This window comes from Lolium rigidum, chromosome 1 (genome assembly GCF_022539505.1).
Source record: "Lolium rigidum isolate FL_2022 chromosome 1, APGP_CSIRO_Lrig_0.1, whole genome shotgun sequence".
In the NCBI taxonomy this organism is placed as follows: domain Eukaryota; kingdom Viridiplantae; phylum Streptophyta; class Magnoliopsida; order Poales; family Poaceae; genus Lolium; species Lolium rigidum.
In genome coordinates this window covers 272,366,262-272,381,856 of record NC_061508.1, presented here as the reverse complement: position 1 = coordinate 272,381,856, position 15,595 = coordinate 272,366,262, and the positions used below count along the sequence as shown (strand labels likewise).

General features: G+C 48.3%; 3 protein-coding genes across 3 annotated transcripts; 1 reads left to right on the top strand and 2 right to left on the bottom strand.

Annotated features, from left to right (window-relative positions):
- Positions 1–410: 410 nt before the first annotated feature.
- Positions 411–3,888, bottom strand: LOC124683715. Its single transcript, XM_047218177.1, has 8 exons — positions 3,798–3,888; positions 3,580–3,714; positions 2,721–2,929; positions 2,223–2,366; positions 1,842–2,056; positions 1,430–1,688; positions 1,020–1,177; positions 411–840 (listed from the first exon to the last, which is right to left on the bottom strand). Exons 1-7 carry the CDS (start codon positions 3,880–3,882, stop codon positions 1,049–1,051), a joined length of 1,176 nt encoding a protein of 391 aa, XP_047074133.1. The 5' UTR covers positions 3,883–3,888; the 3' UTR covers positions 411–840; positions 1,020–1,048.
- A 335-nt stretch (positions 3,889–4,223) lies between these two features.
- Positions 4,224–7,963, top strand: LOC124694350 (histone deacetylase 2-like). Its single transcript, XM_047227348.1, has 13 exons — positions 4,224–4,337; positions 4,432–4,487; positions 4,569–4,686; positions 4,776–4,838; positions 4,926–4,994; positions 5,097–5,263; positions 5,578–5,642; positions 5,720–5,766; positions 6,171–6,215; positions 6,314–6,364; positions 6,892–6,978; positions 7,334–7,421; positions 7,525–7,963. Exons 1-13 carry the CDS (start codon positions 4,233–4,235, stop codon positions 7,617–7,619), a joined length of 1,056 nt encoding a protein of 351 aa, XP_047083304.1. The 5' UTR covers positions 4,224–4,232; the 3' UTR covers positions 7,620–7,963.
- Positions 7,964–9,306: 1,343 nt separating this feature from the next.
- On the bottom strand, positions 9,307–11,667 carry LOC124683714 (cell division cycle protein 48 homolog). Its single transcript, XM_047218176.1, has one exon. It carries the CDS (start codon positions 11,665–11,667, stop codon positions 9,307–9,309), a length of 2,361 nt encoding a protein of 786 aa, XP_047074132.1.
- Between the last annotated feature and the right edge of the window lie 3,928 nt (positions 11,668–15,595).

The window sequence follows — 15,595 nt, the reverse complement described above, 5'->3', positions numbered from 1 at the left end:
TTTTGCATGAACCAGCAGCCAACTGCCAACTTTGGCGATCGATCGACATCTGTGATTTAACCAAGTTATTAGGCGCAAAGTGTTTGAAGTGAGTTGGAGCAGTGCTTGGGATCAAGATGTCAGTGGTAAAGAAATGTTTCAGTATTCTGAAGTTGCCTACATGTTTGAACAGTGAAGCCTGAAGGCTTAAATTGAGCGTACCACTGCATACAAGCTTACGCTTTGCAGAGTAACATTTTGCCACTAAACTGTATGCATGCTGCTGCGAAGAGAGCTGAAGCAGAGAGGAGGCATGAAGCGGACCACATCGTCCCTGAACTTCTGAAGTGCTCACGAAGTTAAGTTGCACGAGCAACAACGACCATCCGATATGCAGGTGGGAGGAGGTTAAATTGATTACAGAGTACAAGTTTCATCATTCCCTGCTATATTTCTCATTTAACAAAGCATCATCATTTGCTAATAATAGCATGTATTGAAATGGAAAAATTACAATAACCTCATCCCCTCAACCAAAAAATTGTTATCATGTATGTCTAGTGAAGGGTGACAACTGACAAATCTACCAAAATGATCACCAAAACTACTGGTATTTTTCTACTTGATCACCCTGCTAGCTAGTATCTTGTATGGCCCTGCTTCCACAAGGGCACTTCGTGTCATTCTTATCACACTTGTGTGCTCTCCATGCATTCTGGATCACCCTGTTTCCATTGTGCACTATCTGAATTCCTGCGATGGCTCTTTGCATTAGGCGCCCCCTGGATTCTGGAAATGACTCAGAACTGCAGAGTTGAAGCCTATGCCAAACGGAACCATGCGGTGTTCAGCGAGGATCATCTGTGAAAAGAAGACAAGCTTGTTAAGAGAAAACTTCAGAGTAAAGCATACATAAAGCATTGCAAAGACACCAACAAATACTAACAATAACTGTGTTGCATGAACTACAAAAGATACTAGAAAAGAAAACCTGAAATGCGGAGCGAGCCAGAGATTGTCACGAGGGAGAGAAACTGTACCAGGTGTAACTTCATTGTGGACCAAAGGTTCAGAAGTCATATTTCGTTCTGCCACTCTTCAAGATTAGGCACAACATGTCAGATAATTGAGAGGTTGAATTGTAGAAATCCCATGCCTCAAGCATCAAACGCTTTCTTGATCCTTTGAAATGGACAACCTAAGAACATTTTATAAGATTCAGTAAGCTATCATATTTAATAAAAAACACTGCATACAACATGCTCCTGGGAAGCTGGGAGCTTGAGCTTCCCAAAATCAGCATGTGTAACACTGAGAAGTGGCAAGACATGAAAAACACCGTGTACCGATAACAAAAGAGCAGATAACTGTGCAAAGTACTAGCGATTAAAAAAAAATCACGAGAAGGACATGGATTAAATAAGTTCTTCGAGTAGGAAAATTGCTATACCTTAACATCCAAGGGCATACCATGGAACTGTCCAGCACCCTCAGGTGGAGTCCAATTATAAACCGCACAAGGCAAAAACAGAACAGATGCTCCATTGACTTCTTCTGTAAATATTTCAGGCCTAGAAATTTTCCCAAAAGCCGACGGCAGATAAGACTTCACAACCCATGCCAGTGCTAATTGATCACCAAGCATGCGTGAAGCCTTCATATATTTTACGTTGTATGCTTCAAGGACTTTTCTGAAGAATCCGATAGCCCTAAAAGCAAAGGAAGGAATCATTTAATGTAATGCCAAGTTTTCATGCTAAGATCTGTTACATACTCCCTCCGATCGTATTTAATTGATGCTAAACATGCATGTAGAAGCCATGCGCGGCGATTAAACGCGATCGGAGGTAGTAGATGCTTACTTAGAGATGCCATCGCTGGTCCCTCTCACCGCTACAAATCCAGAGTTCAGAGGTTGGCCTTTGTTATTACGAAAAGTAAGAGCAAGGTGACAATGAGGATATCTCTTGAAGATATGTCCAAGATCATCAACCACTGCCATATCAGAATCAGTGAAAATATAATTACTAAAGCTGTTCACTTGGTCAACCTCCACAAGTTTTAGCTCTAGAAAGGCCTGAATATGAACCAGAGACACAAAGATATTAGTCTTTTAGAAGAAAGTAATGCATACAGTTGGTTGCACGGCAGTAATATTACTTAAATCACATAAGCAGCACTTCTGATTTCTGAGAATGCATATATGCAGAAAGATGTTGTTTGCATCAAGCACATAGACTTACAATGTAGGACTTTATTCTCTGAAGCATCAAATTTCCTCGAGAATAATTTCCTTCGATAGGAAGTATTGTCGCCCTCCCTTGATGTATTGCCAATTTCGACTTTGGATCAGTCAATATTATGACCTTGCTTGTTGGCATTGACACCTACAGAGTTCTACAAATAAGATTAGTCAATATTATGACTTTGCTTGTTGAACAAACATCCTCGCAATCACCAATTTATGTCCCTTCTACTTTGAAGATTCAATTCATATGCCAGAATGCTAACACCCATATTGGATTCTACAAAAGGGGGTGCTAGCTGGGTGCCTGGGTCATAGTGATGTTATGTCAATAGTTATATTTAGTCTTTGCAACATTTATTCCTCTTTCTCTACTACGATCTCAGAATTCTCTTAGCTGAGAGTGATTATGAGTCATTTTAACATGATAAAAAATGTACACATCCTGGTTTTACCTAGTGGACAGCACAAACACAGGAAGAAAAGGAAGAAGTACCTGTATGAAACTGACGAAAGTGTTCAGAATGGCCATGGACCTTTCCTCCTTGCTATAAGAATGCTTCCCAACAGTTACAGCATCAGATGGCACTTTACCAGCTCCAGCTGGGTGAGAATTGTAGGTTGTAAATACTGTAACAAATGAAACAGGTTCTCCAGAATCTTTTCTTTCACTTGCTAAACTGATCTTATTCACGGCTTTAAGTCCTGACGAAAATGGTATAATGCAGTCAGTCAGTACTCAGTAGCCACACAGTAGATGCTGATTTCACTCACGCTATAGAAGTATGAATAACCTTATGTGGTATCCTGAAGCCTAACTGCCACTGCTAAATTGCATATCACAGCGTTCAATCGGTAATTTACATGAGGCAGAGCATGTACATTCGTCAAGCGCCGATAAACAGTATTCCTGTTTCCTACTCTCATCAGGAATCGCTTCAAATCGGGATAGTACAGAGCTTACGTATGGGAACTGGTTCTGGTGAATCAATTGTTACATGGCTCATTTATACTATGCACAGCAGAAAGAACAGAGAACAGGCTCATCTGATTTCTGAATAAGATGTCAGGAACGATCACTGCATATCAAGCATTTGTGTGGTTCCAGGACTATAAAACGATGTTATCTGCAAGCTGTGTACTGTTTTCTATGGTTTTCATTAGTTAATTTGTACCAACATATGATGGTTTTGCAAAAATGTTGTGGTGTAAACTGAATGTGGCTTTGCCACTCATCGGGTTAGGGGCCAACTCTACTTCCCAGCTCCCAAACTCAGCAAGCGCCACAACCCACTACTGTATCGCAATTTACAATGCGAGAAACTGATGGGAGCACGGAAGCTAAAGGAGAAAACCTTGGCACTGGAGGCGATCGGGGCGGCCCTGGCCGGCGGCCGGGCCGAGTACGAGGCCATCGGGACGCTTCGTTGCCGCAGGATGGGACAGGTTGAGGCCCTGCTCCGGCGCCCAGCTCAACCGCAGCCTGGAAACTGCAAGGACGGGCACAGATTGGATCGTCAGGAAGGCAATGTGTGCCGGAACCGAGAGGAGGAACGGGGCCGCGGGGCCGCACCGGAGTAGATGAGCGGGGCGAGGAGGATGAGGAGGAGGAGCGGGAGGAGGCGGGCCGCCCGGCTCCGGGCCCTCGAGATCGCCATGGAAGCGGCGGCCGAAGGACTGGAGTGGAAGCGATCTTTCTCCTCGGCGGGCGGCGGCGTGGTATTTTACATTTAACCACCTGTTCTTCCGTGGAATAAAGTTTTCGTGTGGTAAAAAAGGCTTTGTAGGACCGCAGTAACAGAAAGCAGGGGTAGATATGAAAATACGTATCTTCTGAAGGACTGGTCAGAAACAATCAGAGCACCACCACCGAATGGATTCTCCATCTCCATGGTTCCTCTTCCCCGCGGCAACTCAACGCTAACTCCAGACGTGGACGCCACCACTCGTCGCCGCCGCAACCCCGCAGGAGCCCTGACCACCCGGCGGCCGGCGGCCGGCGGCCGGGATGTCCTCCTCGTCCGCCGCCCCGAAAGGGCCCACCCCGGCGGACGCGCTCCGCCGCAACCGCATCCTCTCCAGCAAGCTCTACTTCGACGTCCCGGGCTCCAAGGTCAGTCGCTCGCCCGCGGAAACGTTCCCCCGGTTACTTACTCCGATCATCATCGCTTGTTAATCTGCGCGCGGTTGCGGTTGCGATTGAGCAGGCTCCGGTGGTCTACTCGGCGGCGTACGACATCGCCTTCCTCGGAATCGAGAAGCTGTGAGTGAGCTGCCTGCGTCCAGTACCTTCGTAGACATGCCTTGGCTACGCCTCACACTGCGCGCGCGACATCTTGTGCAGGCACCCGTTCGACTCCTCCAAATGGGGCCGGATATGCAAGTTCCTCACCGCAGAAGGCCACCTGGAGAAGAGCAGAGTGATTGAGCCGCTGGATGCTTCCAAGGAGGACTTACTGGTGGTGCGAACCAATAATCAGAAAAGCTGTTATTACTTGACTATACTGTATCATCTTATTTATTCTGTCAGAATTTTGGTTTACTTTACCAGGTTCACACGGAGTCATACTTGAACAGCCTCAAGAGCAGCTTCAGAGTTGCAGCCATTGTGGAGGTACTAATTTAACAGAGGAAGTTCAGTTTTGCTGACTGGTAGCAAGGTTATGCAGGTGGAGATTTCTGATGAGTTGTTCTGTTTTAGGTTCCTCCGGTAACGCTCATTCCTAATTGGGTGGTGCAGCAAAAGCTACTGTACCCCTTCAAGAAACAGGTGACGTCTTGTGATTAGCAGCCCCCATCTGTACTGAAACTAACCAGATGGGTAAATTTGAGTGCCAGTGAAAGTACATAAGCTAGTTCCTTATTTCCGTAGGTGGGTGGGTCCATTTTATCAGCCAAGCTTGCGCTCGAGAGAGGATGGGCCGTTAATGTCGGTGGAGGATTTCACCATTGTTCGGCAGAGGAAGGGGGTGGGTTTTGTGCATACGCTGATATTACGCTCTGCATTCAGTTTGCCTTCGTCCGGTTAAATATTTCAAGGTGAGAAACTCGTACAGATTGGATTGTGGCACAGGAAGAGGGTGGGTTTTGTGCCTACGCTGATATTACACTCTGCATTCCGTTTCCCTTCGTCTGGAACTATTTATGTGACTTGTACGACCATCTGTGAATATACTCTGTAAACTATCTGTGTTGATAGTCATCCTCTGTCATGTTAATCTTGTTTAGTACTATGTTCTTCCAATTGCATAGGACTTGTACTGACAGTGCAATGCAAGGGTTCAAACATCTGTATATTGTTTACTCACCAGTTTAGCTTCATATAAGTACCTATCCTTTTCAAACACTTGCAGAGTAATGATCATAGATCTGGATGCTCACCAAGGAAATGGCCATGAAAAGGATTTCGCTAATGATGGTATGCCCTCTATTCTGTTCCTCTCTGCATTTTATGTTCACTATGATGATACCGCGATCTCAATTTTCCGCTTGCAGGAAGGGTTTACATTTTGGACATGTACAATGCTGGAATTTATCCCTTCGTAAGCACCACTGTCTACAATTCTAGTTACAACTGTGGAAATTCAAGCTTCCTTTTGATGGTTCAGAACTGCTTCTGGTGTAGAGGTTACTTGTCTAGAATGTTTTTCCATGTCATGGTGTTGACAATAAGTTCTGTTCTCAACCCCAGAAACTTATTTCCTGCATCATGCTTGGAAGATAACATCCAAAGAATGATGCAATAAAACAGAAAGAACAGCAGTCCTGCTGTGTATGCTAAAAGTATTTGTAATGTTTTATTGCTATGAAATCTTGAACACCCACTGTCCAATGCTTAGTCTGTGTCACCAAATTTAAGTTCAGTCCCTGTCTATTGTCATTCCGTTTTTTTGGATGCATATAATGTTTCTGATGTCATATATAAACTGACATAACTTGTTTTTAGGACCACGCTGCTAAGCGGCATATTGATCAAAAAGTCGAGTTAGTTGTAAGTTACATCTTGCAAGCTGTTGGTTATTTATTCTCTTGTTTCTTTTCATGTAATTCAAATAAGAATTGAGTGCATTATGTGATTGTGCATTTTAGAGTGGGACAAAAACAGATGATTACTTGGATCAGCTTGACAAGGCTCTCAAGGTATCTTTACACTTACAGATGGGGTGCTTGCAAAATTTGCATTTATAAATGAAATTATCCTGTGTGCAATCGCTAAGGAGAATTGTTAGGAGAAAGATGGTATCTGATGTGCCATGTTTTGCAATATTCTAGGATCATAGTAAACTGGACATAAAGGTGATTTTTACATACTATTTTAGATTGTGAGGTGAAGAGCATAGTGTTGAATAAGTTATTTGCGTCACATTCAATTGAAACAGAGGTTTGAGATGGGAAAAAATATGTTCAAAATGGGTTGGCACTTGAGCAACATAATTTCTCATGTTACTTTCTGATGACATGGTCATACACAATGGTACTACAATACTTTTTCTTATCTGTTATTGTAATCCAACTTTCCAACTTAATGCACTTCGTGGTGTACTCGTTCCCCCCGTTTGGCAGACTTGTTGCACTTTCAACCATTCACTCTTCTTTTATATTTATAATTTTATTTCTTGTTATGAGACTTGCTATTTACAGTTCCCCTTGGATCATGCCGTTTGCAGGTCGCACAAAGTAGATTTCAGCCCCAGTTGATTGTTTATAATGCTGGAACAGACATCCTGGATGGTGATCCATTGGGGAACTTGAATGTACTTTTCTAATCGACTCTATATTTTTTCACAAAGATTAGACCAATAAATAAATAACTTTGCATGTGCATAATGTATTCCGCAATGGTGCAAAATGCAAAAAGTTTCTTGATGGCATCATTGTACTGAATCTTAACCATAAACGGCAACAAGACTTAGATTAGTCCAACAGTTCTCCGTCTAAGATAGACTGTTTTTGGCTGTAATGCCACACCAGAAAATTGGAAACTAATCGTGCGCTGAAGTATTATGAGCACTAGTTTATTTAAGGCATATTGCCTTTGTTTTGCTTGAGTCCCTTGCACCAGTTGGCTTGATGCTGCTGAATCTTACATGTTTTCCCCCAAAATTTCAGATAAGTCCTGAAGGTGTGGTGATTAGAGATGAGAAGGTGTTCAGGTTTGCAAAAGATCAGAACATTCCCCTTCTCATGCTGACATCAGGTGAACCACTTCCCCTATAATTCGTGTTTTTTTGCTACCCTGCATATTCGCATACATCAACTACTAATATCACATCCTGCATACTATTCCACCCCCTTCTCAGGCGGCTACATGAAGTCGAGTGCACGAGTAATCGCTGATTCGATTATCAATCTCTCACAGAAGAACTTGATACAACTAGGTGGCCAGCTTGGCTAAATGAACACCTGCCACGAGTGGTTCAACGTGAAGAACACATCTACTGGCTGTATATATCTTGTAATTAGCATGTATGTCTTACACAAACGTCTCGTCACCTTGTATATATGTCATAAGGCCTTTGTTTCCGAGAAGAGTAAGCAACAGGGAAGCTTAGAGAGGGTGGTCATGACTCATGACAAGAGAGAACACTAGGAGATCCCAGTGGATCCTCATTAGGCCATCTCCACTGCCAAACTATACGGTTTCGGTTAATAATTTTGCCTTGGAGCCACTAAATATACCGTTTTGTACTGTATAGATCTTGAAGGTGATGAAGAAAGATATAATATGCTGTTTTGTCCTGCTGGCTTTTCCTGGTAGTTTTAAAGTTTTTTTTTTGTTCGCTTCCATTGCTGGCTTGTTTGGATGTCCTACAGTTCACTGTTCTGTAATTCATGCTATTTGGAAATTTGCCCCCTTCCTTTGTAGAAGCGTTACAGCTTTTTGCCGGAAAGACGCTGATGGTTCGAACTGTCCAGCCACCTCCACACGATGCCTTTGTCTCCTCCGATGGCAGTGTCTTGAGTGGTACGTTTCGTGGATATGAATTGTCCACCACCACGGGCAAGTTGAAAGGCAGAAATTAACAAGAGTCAGTCTCCCTCCAGATGAGGCAGCTCCACTCTTCCAAGCATCAAGTTTCTTAACAAATTTCCCTTTGGACATGGCAGTTGTCAAAACAATTAGTCTTCCAAATTAGAAATATGTTTTAGTTGACAAACTTCCTCTATGCCCTATCTTAGCAAAGTAGAAACAGGGCATCCTAGGACTGTAGAATTGAGATTTCTAATGTGATGTCTTTAGACTCTGAATTAATGGTTAAGCTTTCGTTGGAAAAGATCATGATAATTTATTGAATCATGTGTTGGAAGGTGGTTAGCCTGGCTTATTCGTTGTTCTGTTTGATCAGGTTTCATAGTTGTAATGGGCATCAAAATTTAAAATTTTCTTTGGTGTTCTGGAGCACATGTTCAGGTTTCATAGTTGTAATTGGCATCTAGGAATAGATACTCATGTTCTGTAATGTTCAGGTTTCATTTCGAAAAAAGGAATAGATACTCCCGCGATTGTGTTATAATACTTCTGGATACTATGTTTGACTTGTATTATGGATTGTGATTACTTGAGGATTTTGATTTGAATAATATTTTATCTGCACCTTCACCGTGTGAGAATTATTCCTTAACCTGCATCTGGCATTACTAATTGTTACTGCTACTAATTTTAACTGGATGAATATGGTATCGAGGTTCTTTACACATACATGAGCTCTATCTGTAACTAAAAGAACAGCTTCAGAACTGATTTTTTTTTGATAGCATCACTTCTGCCAGCAGGCCGGCTGAACCCGTTTTTACTGAGGGCAGAGAGAAACGAGGTGTTTAACAGAGTGATGCATCAGCTCTACTATTTCTGCCCCAAAATTCGACAGGTACAAGTAAAAACTATCATCTCTATCACTGTTTGTGAAGCCACCCAAAAACATTAATGGCATACTAGTTCTTCGCTTAAATGATCTGTCTATTGAACTGTATGAGAAAAACATATGACAGGGACACTCATGCCAAATTCAGTTACATGAGTACAGATAAAAGCAAAATAAATAAATAAATCAGAACCTATTCTATGCTAATTGCCCATCAAATTAGTTGTAGAGATCATCCTCATCGGCTGCCACCGAGGTGTCAAAGGCATTGGGAGAAACTTCTGACGCTTGTGGCTGCACCGGGAAGCGGAACTCGGTGCCGAAGCCCCTGGACTGCTGCAGCGTCTGAGCAAACGACTGGTACTTCCTGATGTCGCCGTCGCTCACACTCCTCCTCGCGTACTTCATCGACTCCTCGAAGTGAGCTGCCTTGATCTCAGCCACTTCATCTTCCTGCCCGCCGTCCACCTCCATGCCTGACCTCTGCCTCTCGATGTCCTTCTCAATGTCTTCCCTGATGGCATATTTGCACGCCCTCTGGCAAATCTCTGTGATGTCGGCGCCACTGAAACCTGTCGTGAACCTCGCGAGTGCACCGAGGTCGACGTCCTTGGCCACGGGAGACTTCCTGAGGCAAGCCTTGAAGATCTGGTGTCGCGAGGCCTCGTCCGGCAAGGGGATGTATATGAGCTGGTCGAGGCGGCCGGGACGGAGCAACGCCGAGTCGATGATGTCCGGCCTGTTGGTGGCGCCGATGATGAACACTGTCTTCTTGGCGTTCATGCCGTCCATCTCCGTCAGCAGCTGGTTCAGGACCCTGTCGGCTGCACCGCCGGCGTCTCCCACGCTGCCGCCGCGCTGCATCGCGATCGAGTCGAGCTCGTCGAAGAAGAGCACGCACGGCGCCGACTGCCTCGCCTTGTCGAAGATCTCACGGACGTTGGCCTCGCTCTCGCCGAACCACATGGTGAGCAGCTCGGGCCCCTTGATGCTGATGAAGTTGGCTTGACACTCGTTGGCGATCGCCTTGGCCAGTAGCGTCTTGCCGCAGCCTGGTGGCCCGTAGAAGAGGACGCCCTTGGAAGGCGACATGCCGAACTTCTCAAACTTCTCGGGGTGCTCCACCGGGTACTGCACAGTCTCCTGCAGCTCCCTCTTGACGCCGTCGAGACCGCCGATGTCGCTCCAGCTGACGTTGGGCACCTCCACGACGGTCTCGCGAAGCGCCGAAGGGTTCGTGCCGACAAGAGCAGTCTTGAGGTGGTCGTTGGTGACAGACATGGAGTTCAAGATCTCGGCGTCGATTGTGTCGTCCTCAAGATCAATCACGTCCATCTTCTCCCTAATACATTGCAGCGCCGCTTCGGTGCAGAGTGCGGCCAAGTCAGCGCCAACATACCCGTGAGTGTCCTTGGCGACCACCTCCAGGTTAACGTCCTCAGAGAGCTTCATGTTTTTGGTGTGGATGCGTAGAACCTCAAGGCGCCCGACCTCGTCCGGCACGCCAATGTCGATCTCGCGGTCGAACCTCCCGAAGCGCCTGAGAGCAGGGTCGATACTGTTGGGGCGGTTCGTGGCGCCCATGACGATGACGTGCGCTCGCGCCTTCATCCCGTCCATGAGCGTCAGCAGCTGGGACACAATGCGCCTCTCCACCTCGCCGTGTGTCTTCTCCCTCTTTGGAGCAATGGAGTCGATCTCATCAATGAAGATGATGGACGGCGCGTTCTTCTCGGCCTCTTCGAAGGCCTTCCTCAAGTTGCTCTCGCTCTCGCCGGCCATCTTGGACATGATCTCGGGGCCATTGATGCAGAAGAAGAAGGCTCCCGTCTCGTTGGCCACGGCACGAGCGATCAGCGTCTTGCCGGAGCCGGGAGGGCCGTACAAGAGGATGCCCTTGGGAGGCTTCACGCCGAGAGACTTGAAAATCTGCGGGTGCCTGAGCGGCAGCTCGACCAGCTCCCTGATCTGGTTCATCTGCTTGCGCATGCCGCCCACGTCGTCATAGCCGATGCCGTCGAGCCGCTCCTCGTCCTCCCTCTTCACCGGCTCGCCGTCGCAGAAGATCTCCGTGTCTCCCGCCACGATGCAGTAGTTGTCGCTGGCAGGGTCGATCTCGATGACCTTGAACTCAACGCTCCGCATGCCGCCGCGCACGAGGAAGAGGTCGCCCTTGTGCACCGGGCGGTAGGCGTCCGCGAAGTAGGGCTTGAGGTAGGCCTCGAACAGGTTGCCCGTGATGCCCTCGACGGTGTCGTCGACGGGGAGGACGTGCACGCGCCTACCGTACTTGGCGTCGGGGCAGAGGTGCACGGACACGACGTCGGCGATGCGTACCCTGAGGTTGGAGCGGGCCACCTTGTTGATCCTGAGCTTGTGCTCCTCGCAGGTGTCGTCGGGGATGACGATGCAGACGGTGGCGCGGCGACGCTTGCCCTTGAGCAGCACGAGGTCGCCCTTGAAGATGGAGAGCTCGTCCATGGTGGCCGGGTGGAGGTTGCAGATGGAGTTGTCGTCCGTGGTCGCCTCCTCCACCACCAGCCGGTTCGCCGCCTTCTTCGACGACGACGCGCTCTCCATCGCGCGCGCTCAGCTGATCTCTAGTCCTTGGATTCGTTTGGCTCGATTCGAAGTTTCGAACGAACGTGTGTGCGATTGTGGTCTGGTGAGGAGGAAACACTGGGGCTTTTTAAAGCATCGAGCGTGGCCGTCTCGTCCTGGAACTGGAAGTCGACTCCGACTGGGTAGCCCGTTCGTTCGCGATTAGCCCGAATTCGGAAAACGTTCGTGTCGTTTTCGTTTTTTTTGGGGGGTTTATCTAGCGGGCGTATGGGCGATCGTTCGTAGGGTCTGGCACACCCTGTCAAAGGGAAGGATTCTCCTATTTTCTACCTAACACATCACTCAGGATTCAGGAGCAGCTCCACCTGCATAACTTTTGAACCATGGGTCCGAATTTTAATTCATTTTCACTTCTAAAATCCTAGCGACACAAAATCTTCGTAACTTTTTTTTTTTAGATAAAAGGTATTATATCCCCAATTTCATTAAACAAACCAGCCTACTACAAGGTTTCCATCCTTAATTAGAGCATCTCCACTCGTCTCCCCGACGAGGCCCCCGAGCGACGTTTTTTCCATCCGGACGGCGTAAATCGGCCAGTCGCGTCCCCGTCCCCGGTTCCTCGTTTTCGTCCGGATTTGGCCCTTCATCCATCCGGCGAGCCCACGCCATCCCCGGCCCCCCGGGGAGCGGTCGGGGACTCCAGACGAAAGATTTTGGCGCGAAACGTCGTGTGGACCCGCGTAGGGCGACAGGAAAACCAAATCCTGCCGATTTTCCCTCCAATTTGCTTGCATATCCCCATTCCCTCCAATTTTCTTGCATATCCCCATTCTCTCCCGCCGAATTTGTCCATTCTCCTCCTCGTCTTCCAGTTCCAGTTCCCGGCGGCGTCTTCTCGTCCACCACCGCTCTCCTCCTCGTCTTCTCGTCCACCACAATGCCGCCGAAGGCGACGACGAGGAAGCCGCGGGCGAAGAAGGAGCGGCCGCCGGGCATGACGAACACAGAGTGGGCGGCGGACGAGAAACGGCGCGAGGTCGAAACATGCGGCAGGGCGGAGAGGGTGAAAAAATCCGCCGCCAAGAGGGCGGCGGCGGCCCAGGACGAACAAGCGAGGAAGATCAGCATGGCCATGAGCGGCGGCGGCGGCGCCATGTTCCCCGGCCAATGGCCGGCGCAAGGTACAAGTAGCTCCCCGTCGTCCTTCTCCCCTTCGATGTACTCGCCGTCGCCGCCTGCCATGTTCCAAGAGGGCGCCTACGTCCAACCGTCTAGGTTCACGCCGTCGCCACCCGAGCTTGACGTCGGCCAGTTCGAGGGCACCTCGCCGGCCATGCGACGAGGGCCGCTCCCGTTCGGTGCGATGGCGGCACCGAACGAAGAGGAGATCCACGAGATGATCACCTCCGGCTCCATGGCCGCCGCTGCGAGCCCGGGGTTCTTCATGGCCGCCGCCGCCGCGAGCCGGGGGTTCTTCACGCAAGAGGAGGCGAGGGAGACGACAGCTGTCGCGGCGCACAACGAGTATGTTGAGGATGTGGCCGACGGAAGCCAAGCCGTCGAAGAAGAAGACGAAGAAGAAGAAGAGCCAACTCAAGCCGCCGCCAACCTGTCGAAGGGGAAGAAGAAGAGGAAGAAGGACTCGCCGCCTGCCGAACCGCGTATCAAATGGACGCCGAAGGAAGAGGAGTGCCTCGCCGAAGCTTGGATGACCGTGTCCATGAACGGCATAACCGGGGCCAATCAGTCGTTCGACACATATTGGTTTCGAGTGAAGCAGGCGTACGACGAACGCAAACTCGTCGATCCCTACTTCAAGAAGACGAACATGAACGTGTACCGGGGAGACAAGGCAATGGCCACCCATTGGGGGATCATGCAGACGGCGTGCAGCAAATGACACGGCATACATGAGGAGGTGGAAAAACGGCCGATCAGCGGCCACGACTTGGAGCAAAAGGTATGCTCCGTCGACCCTGCATCACCGAGGTACATCGTCGTGAGCTGACCCGTATCGCCGTGCTCTTTTTCCCCAGCTACGCCGTGCTTTGGACATGTACACGGACGACACCGGCATGCAGTTCAAGTTCCTAAACGTCTACGCCCGCCTCGAGAACTGCGAGAAGTGGAAGGAAACCCGCACGACCCTCTCGAAGAGCAAGACCGAGCAGTACAACCCCGATGGTCCGGCGGCGGGCGCGGCGGAAGGGCGCCCTGAAATCGGCCAGAAGAAGCTCAAAGAGCTCAAAAAGACGGGCAATCCCGCCGACAGGATGCAGGCGTCGATCGACAAGTGCTGGGCCGACTTGAGGTCGCACGCCGACGGGAGGAACGACAAGTTCGACGGCAGGTGGCGGGAGATGCTCGCCAACCAAGGCGTCCGGATCGCCCTGCTGAAGACGACGGCGGCGGCGAAGAAGAGGAACACAGACTTGGCGTTCCTGATGGGCGGCGGCAACATGGAACTGATGGACGAGGAGACGAGGAATTGGTACCAGGGCCACCGCAGCGACATCCTCGGAGCCACTCCGGCCAGTCCTTCGTCGTCTCCGCCGGCTCCTACCTCGGCTTCCTCACCGTCTACCTCGTCGACTGCCGCTGCTTCGACGTCCACTGCCGCTGCTTCGTCGTCGACTGCCGCAGCCGCTTCGGTAACGGCGTGTGAGGAAAGTGGTCCGTCGGACACCGCCGTGCCGGCCGGGACTGCCGATGAGCCTGTTTCCGTGTAATTTCCCTCCGATCGCCGATCTGTGGCTGATCCTTTTGCTCCTTTTGCCGATCAACTGGCCGTACTTGTAGCGCGGGACGACGCTTTGTTTGAATTTAAACTATGTCCGCCGAACTCCGGGTGGACGACTGGAAATACGGTACTCCCCACGACTTAATTTCGTCCAATCCGGCGGTTGTTTCGTCCGGATTTCGCCGTGGGGAGCGCCAACGAGTGGAGATGCTCTTACACACCATAACGCAACAACAATCCACACCTGATCACATCGACTAGGTTTTCCCACTTACTTTTATTAAAGGTACAACAAAACATTACTGATGAAAACAGGATAAAAGAGAAACAAATGCCTAACAGAAGCCAGCCACTTCCTCCTCCTCCGAAACCCATCACCAGGCAAAGAGTTTTCTTACAGCCTAATAAAAAATCTTCAAAACTAGATCACATTTACATATTTTTCGACATATTTTTTTTAAGAAGCAACTTTATTGCACGACAAAACAACTTTGCCGCACGACAAAACAACTTTGATGTCCGCGAAAGAAACTTGATTCGTAACAGTTGTAAGCAACTTCAATGTGGTGGTAGGCAACTTCGATGTGGTGGTAGGCAACTTCGCAGCAACAATCGATGTCTCGCAATGCATCGGAGACGACACTATACAATATCATAACACAATAGTAAGCAACTTCATAGCAACGGTGGACAACTTCAATGCAGTTGAACTTCACAGCAACAAGATGCAACTCCCAGCAACATGACCAACTTTGTTGCAATAATAGGAAACTTTGCAACAGCACGAGACAAATTCAATGCAACTGACTATAATCAACTTCACAAAAAAATGCAACTGCACGGAAACATCATGCAACTTCATTGCAGCAGTAGAAAACTTCGCTGCTATGGTATCCAAGTTCCCTGCAATTATAGGAAACTTCTCAACATCACGAGACAAATTCAATTCAACTCTAAGCAACTTCACCAATCACCATAATGGTAGACTATTTTGCTTGAGAGGTAGACAAATTCGCATTAACTATTGCTCTATCGGACGTAGGACTTGCTCAGTCGGGCTATATTGCTCTGTCGACAATAAAGTTGCTTGTCTCAACTATGTCAAAGCAGAGGCAGACAACTTCACAACGGAGAAAAACAACTACCACAAAATAAAGTTTCTTTCCTCAATGCTAAAGTTGCTTGTCTCAATAATAAAATTGC